This window comes from Hoplias malabaricus, chromosome 3, assembly GCF_029633855.1.
Source record: "Hoplias malabaricus isolate fHopMal1 chromosome 3, fHopMal1.hap1, whole genome shotgun sequence".
Lineage (NCBI taxonomy): Eukaryota > Metazoa > Chordata > Actinopteri > Characiformes > Erythrinidae > Hoplias > Hoplias malabaricus.
In genome coordinates this window covers 49,974,306-49,981,196 of record NC_089802.1, presented here as the reverse complement: position 1 = coordinate 49,981,196, position 6,891 = coordinate 49,974,306, and the positions used below count along the sequence as shown (strand labels likewise).

The following is a 6,891-nucleotide window of genomic DNA, read 5'->3' as shown; positions in this document are numbered from 1 at the left end:
ATTACGTGTATTTCTGTTAGCTCATATGTATGCTGGCCCATTCTATTGGCGGTGAAAAAATCAGCGGTTTGAGTCTCAGCCAATCACTTTTAATGTATCGGGTCAGTGTTGAAAAGAAATAATTTTAGGATGTATCTCAAACGGCTCCAAGCACACTCTGTAGTGTATTATATGTAGGTAATGAAAGAGCCCTATTCGTTATATTATTGTACAGTCTCTGTTTCTGACTCATTGACCCATGCAGGGTCTAAGCCTTTAACACTTATTCTTTCACCCGACAGCCCACGGACAGAACGGAGAAATGCCGTTTGGAAACAGCTCACCACAGAGCGACAGAGCGGCGCGGAACCATATAACCATCCCGCGTTTCCGCTCGAGCTATATATGAAACCCTGTCATAGGTACGTTAGTGTTAGTGTTACAGAAATAATCCTCCCGCTCAGTCAGACATGGAGTGGAGTGGCGTTGTTAAAACTGTTATTTACACCATTAACAATATTCTCCAGCAGGAGAAACACAGAGCAGCTCTCGCTATTCTTAAAGGATTCAGGAATGGCGCTGTGTGAGTATATTTTAATGATATTAACGTGTTCTTTGTTGTATCAAGTGGTCTGTAAACTTGTGTCATTGTAATATTGCCTTATGTCCAGCTATAAAATAATAATCTGTTCATTGTCTTATTTTACTCCTTACCGAAGCTATATTCTCTGCTAAACTGACCACTCCTAAAGGCCAGTGCCTTATATTACTGTAGACTGTTATGCTCGTCACTAAATGAGAAAGTAGGACACAATTTTAACTGTAGGCTCGGTCTCAAATCAAATACCACCCTACTTCCAATGTAGTGCACTATATGAGGGATGATATTTTGGCTTCTACACGCCAATATTTCCCTTTATGTGACTATACAATTGACTCTCTGAGCTAGTTATACATTTATATGTTGTGCACTATGTAGCAGGTGAATATGGAGCCATTTGAGATTCGGCATCAGTCCGTTCATTTAATTTTGAAATAGAATTATGTTTAAAATTACGCATTTGTTTACTCCCTTGCATACATTCTATATTTCAGTTTGTGCTATTGTAATGAAAAGATTAACATATAGCATAAGTAGAAATTCTAGATCTGTGTAAAAACTCTATGACCATCTGTAGTATATAACTCTCCTCTAATACTCGAGTTTAGTAATCTGTAGAATGTTTATGATATTTTACAGTAATTTCATTCCCCATTGTACTGTAATGTTTGTAGTAATGTGAGGAAGAAATTATTCCTGAAGTCTTGTTTTTATTTGTTTGTTTGATCCCCCCCCCCCCCCTTCTTTTTTTGTCTCTCCACAGATATGGTGCCAAGATACGTGCTCCACATGCCCTGGTGATGACATTTTTGTTTAGAAGTGGCAGGTAAAGTACAATACAAATGTCCATGTCAATCTGACCTTACTTCATGTCTAAACTTGAGTTTTTATCCTCTTTCCTCTATCCTCTTTTATCCTTTATTTATCTTTTATTTTTCACATCACAGTGTATTTTTCTGGCAGTAAAATACACAATGCCCCTTAGGCAATGCTTCAAATATTCTGTTAAAATGTGCACAAAAAAGATGTTGGTGAAACCTTTTAAACTGTCACTGATTATGTTGGAAAAATTTAAAGTAACTGTAGACAACTATAGTATTGTCAGGAAAAATCTTACTGTAATCCAGTTGCCTGGTGAATAAGCAAATTAAATTTGACAGGAATAAGTTAAACAAGGAGCAGTGACCTATGGAGCATGGAACAGAGTAACTGTTATGCATTGATCTGTACAACAACTGATTACCTTTGCCTTCTCTCTCTCTCTTTTCAGCCTGAAGTCCAAGTTGAAAGCTATTGCTCAGGCCACATATACACACTCAAGAAATCTAGCTTTCTTTGTCTTCACATATAAAGGACTGCAGGCCCTTCAGCAACGTCTTCAGGGAAAGAGTCTTCAGTCTCATGCATTCTTGGCTGCTTGTTTTGGGGGCTGGCTTGTTTTCGGAGACAATAACAATATTAACAGTCAGGTGAGATAACAGCTAACAGTAAGGACAACTCTGATTCATTTACATGTTATCAACAGTATTTCTTAAATGCCTTCATAAGCTTATTGGGCCTCATAAAGCAGAGTAAAATTATTTGAGGATTAGGCATCAAAACAGTGCTAGGTTAGGCTACTGTGAATGTTGGAATATTGAGTTCATTTACATGCACTTAATAATGCAGATTTAATCCGCTTTCTGCAGTTATGTGATTATTTAACTGGACATGTAAAGAACATACTTTGGTATCGTAGGCTTATACAGGTGCTGGTCATAAAATATCATGAATAAGATGATTTATTTCAGTAATTCCAATCAAAAAGTGAAACTTGTATATTATACTCATTCATTACACACAGACTGATATATTTCAAGTGTTTATTTCTTTTAATTTGATGATTGTAACTGACAACTAATGAAAACCCCAAATTCAGTATCTCAGAATATTAGAATATTACTTAAGACCAATACAAAAAAAAGGATATTTAGAAATGCTGGCCAATTGAAAAGTATGAACACGAAAAGTATGAGCATGTACCTCACTCAATACTTAGTTGGGGCTCTTTTTGCCTGAATTACTGCAGCAATGCGGCGTGGCATGGAGTCGATCAGTCTGTGGCACTGCTCAGGTGTTATGAGAGCCCAGGTTGATCTGATGGTGGCCTTCAGCTCTTCTGCATTGTTGGGTCTGGCGTATTGCGTCTTCCTCTTCACAGAACCCCATAGATTGTCTCGTCAGACGAGTTTGTTGGCCAATTAAGAACAGAGATACCATGGTCCTTAAACCAGGTACTGGTAGATTTGGCACTGTGTGCAGGTGCCAAATCAAGTTGGAAAATGAAATCTGCATCTTCATAAAGTCGGTCAGCAGCAGGAAGCATGAAGTGCTCTAAAACTTCCTGGTAGATGGCTGCGTTGACCTTGGACCTCAGAAAACACAGTGGATCAACACCAGCAGATGACATGGCACCCCAAACCATCACTGACTGTGGAAACTTTACACTGGACCCCTCTTCCTCCAGACTCTGGAGCCTTGATTTCCAAAGGAAATGCAAAATTTACTTTCATCAGAGAACATAACTATTTTCATCAGAGAACATAACTATTAATGTGCTTGGACACAGAGCTCTGTGAACAGCCAGCCTCTTTAGCAATGACCTTTTGTGTTATGCCCTGCTTGTGTAAGGTGTCAGTGGTCATCTTTTGGACAACTGTCAAGTCAGCAGTCTTCCTCATGATTGTGTAGACTACAGAAATAGACTGAGAGACCATTTAAAGGCCTTTGCAGGCGTTTTGAGTTAATTAGCTGATTAGAGTGGCACCAGGTGTCTTCAATATTGAACCTTTCCACAATACTCTAATTTTCTGAGATACTGAATTTGGGGTTTTCATTAGTTGTCAGTTACAATCATCAAATTAAAAGAAATAAACACTTGAAATATATCAGTCTGTGTGCAACGAATGAGTATAATATACAGGTTTCACTTTTTGAATGGAGCTACTAAAATAAATAATCTTTTTCATGATATTCTAATTTTATGACCAGCACCTGTATATCCAAGAGAGTGGGATTTTAGGTCCGTAATCAGATTTTTCAGTGCATGTACACACTTATCCTGATTTCTTTTCTTCCCATTGTGAAGTTCTCTTGCCATTCTATAGCTCAAAATTCAGTAAGTGCTACTCACTCCCACCAGTCCTTACTACAAACGCTCATCAAGCTGTCATGGTTCTTTGTCTCTAAATGAGTAATGTTGGCTTCAAGAAAAGATGCTCTTTCAAAAATGCTTGTCTCTGTCTTTGCAGCAATATATAGAAATCTGTAAGAAAGGCAGCATTATGTACTATCATAAACCATAAAAAAATGAAGGTCCATAATTCCTGTTTAAGTGGCCCATATATAAATATACCAACAGCAGGACATTTTAAATTTGTGTCACATTTTCTTTGAGATTATTGGCTGTTTGCAAAATTGAAATCAGATTATTGCGGGACTTATGTTAACATAGACCTTTCCCATTCCCTGTTTAACTAGTGCATGTTATTGCATAAATTTGATTACTGCCAATGTCTGTTCTGCAATTATCACATTATTAAACTCGGAAGCAAGTAGATCTGAAAAAACTTGTGGTTCAAATCCCTGCTTGCTTTGTTGCTCTGCTACACATTCATGAATCAGACTCTTGCAGTGTGTATAAAACAATTTGCAGTTGTTCCTGTGCAACTTTGACAAATACGGTCTCTATTGTCTGTATGTTTGACCTAAATCTTTTCTCTTCTCTTTTCTAGATAAACATGTACTTGTTGTCGAGAATTCTGTTTGCCTTGTCTCGGCTGGCTGTGGAGAAAGGCTACATCCCTCAGCCCAAGAGAGACCCCTTCCCTCTGTTTGCCACTCTGGTGTGGGGCATTGTGCTGTGGTTGTTTGAGTATTACCCCCACACCCTCCAGCCTTCTCTCCAGTCCTCCATGACGTACCTGTACCATGATAGCAATGTATGGCACAATGTAAATGATTTTCTTATATACAACAAACCACGGACTTAAGCAAGTGAATATGTAGGATTTTTCTCTTTAAACTGAGCTCTCGACACAGAGTGTCCAACACCGGTGATCACTGTAGTAAGTTATTATTTTTTTTAATTAAGCTTTTCAAATCTGGTTTTGACATAATAGTAAAAGCTAAGTAAGTAATTGTTGGCCATTTTCAATCATAAATGAGCCTTAGAAAAACATCCTTTAATATACATGCCTCCAAACTTTTCATCATGTGGTGATCTCTTTTACATTTTTGCACATTTGTGGCTGAATGCTCAGAAGAATTAATGGAGACTATAGCATTGTTTCAACATCCATTTAATTAATGTAAACACTAGCAACCTTTCTGGTTCGGTCAACAAATCTTCAAGTGCTTCATCATCTCGGTGTGCTTCAGTAATGTAGACTAACACAAACATGTGGACGAAAAGTTCAGTTTCCTTGCATTATTCATGCTTTACGCCAGTGAAAGTTCACCAGCTTGGTCTTGTTGCGCCATAGAACAGTTCTTTCTCCAACATTTTTAGAATGTGTGATGGTGTTACTGCTGCATGTATTCTGACAGACTGGAGAGGGCCCACAGTGCACCAAATGATTTGACTATAATTTATCCATGGAACATTGTTGTGGAATCTAGTGCCAGCTTATCTTTTTGGCATAAACAATTTTCTTTCATTCCTTCTCTAACTATTATATATTTCCCTGAAGTCTTTTCTCCAAAAGTAAAGTTTTCAAAAACCCTTGGTAGCTTTTTTGGCAGTCTTACTATGGATTCACAATTTTTCCTTTTGGAAAATGACTGCCTAGCTCAAGCTCTGTTGGTTTTAAATTAGTTTGTTCCATCCACTTCCTGGAAACTTTCTTCGTACTGAGCAAGTTTATGTACATTTTTCCAGAAGTGACTTTTCCCAAACATTCCTAACCTTACCACTGGATGCACACAGGAAGGTAATCACTGATTACATGTGATTACATTATTTGCCATTTATTTATTACCTTTTTGTACAAACACAGTTTCTGTTTTCCATCTAGTAGGGGTGGAATGATATGGAATCTGTGGGCCTTAAAAGAACTGAGCAATTTCAGTATGAAAAATATGCAAAAATGGGGAAAAACAATATAAAATCTTTCATACACAAGTCTTTTTGTGTAGTACTTTGTAAACACTTAAGTCATTAGAGAAGAAAACAGCAGAAGTGTAGCCCATGTCATTTTGTCAACATTTCACACTCCACTTGACCTCAACATTCAGGGTTCTGTGAGTGTTTTTAATACTGTGTGCCACTAGAGGTCGCTAAGAAGCTCAGTAAATCTGAGGACTCTAGTTTAAAAACTTACTGTGTGCAATAAAAATAGACACTTCAAACACACCCTGAAATCCTGAATTTTGTATAGCAAATGGTTAGAAATGAATTTTCTTCTAATGTCATTTTAGCCAGATAAAGCCTATTCAAGAGGAAAATGTTTAAGGATGCAGTGAGTGGAGTTATAAAAGTATGGTTTATGGTTTAAACATATTGTAAAATCGTTATCACAACCTCAGGAAATTTGATTTATGTAAAAATTATTTCATGAAGGATTTTTTAAACAATGGTGGACTTTAAAACAGCTATAGATCTGAGGCTTAGCCAATGTGGCTTGTCCGTGTCTCTAAATGGCACCACATTGAAAGCCATCAGGCCACTCATGACACAGAAGCCATCTACTTGTCTTTTCAGTTCTTAGTGAATACAAATACATAGATTGAGGAGCTGATCCTAGATCAGGTGTTAAATGATATATGATCATTATTTCAGGCCAAGTCTTGCTTAGAGGCTCCAATGGTTTTATAGCGGTTGTTAAACTAGTTTCCCAGGCTTATTTTAAGATTAATCTTTTTGCTTAAAAAAGCCTTTTCAGTGGTGAATCAGTGTTGTCGCTGCAACTCAGTTGGAGAGTTTTCTTGAGTTACATACTCAACCACTGATTATTGTTATGCCTTAACTCACACATGCCATTTGTTGTTTTTAGGTAAATGGGCATTTTGGGCAATAACTTTGGAGAATTTGCTTGATTATTCAATGAGTGGAACAGGTAGTTTTGCTTGTGGTTTATTAAATAATATTTTCTCTAATGGCTAATTCCTGGCAGTGTGAAAGAGAGCATTCCTAATTTAGCTCTACATTTACTATTTAACTGCTGTCTTTTTAAAAGACATAAATAAATAAAAAAGATTCAGATCAATGGGAGCTGCACATTCTCCTGCTTCTAATGCTTGACATAAATAATGCATTTTGCTAAAATAAAATC

General features: G+C 37.1%; 1 protein-coding gene across 1 annotated transcript; it reads left to right on the top strand.

Annotated features, from left to right (window-relative positions):
* The first annotated feature begins 427 nt into the window (after positions 1-427).
* pxmp4 (peroxisomal membrane protein 4) lies at positions 428-6,891 on the top strand. Its single transcript, XM_066665279.1, has 4 exons — positions 428-562; positions 1,344-1,406; positions 1,851-2,049; positions 4,354-6,891. Exons 1-4 carry the CDS (start codon positions 450-452, stop codon positions 4,609-4,611), a joined length of 633 nt encoding a protein of 210 aa, XP_066521376.1. The 5' UTR covers positions 428-449; the 3' UTR covers positions 4,612-6,891.

What these genes read in the sequence shown, in the direction of transcription:
- pxmp4 (XM_066665279.1), top strand. Translation starts at nt 450, where the DNA reads ATGGAGTGGAGTGGCGTTGTTAAAACTGTTATTTACACCATTAACAAT. An exon ending in TTTTTGTTTAGAAGTGGCAG is followed by an intron (nt 1,407 to 1,850) that starts GTAAAGTACAAT and finishes CTCTCTTTTCAG; the next exon opens with CCTGAAGTCCAAGTTGAAAG. An exon ending in ATAACAATATTAACAGTCAG is followed by an intron (nt 2,050 to 4,353) that starts GTGAGATAACAG and finishes TCTCTTTTCTAG; the next exon opens with ATAAACATGTACTTGTTGTC.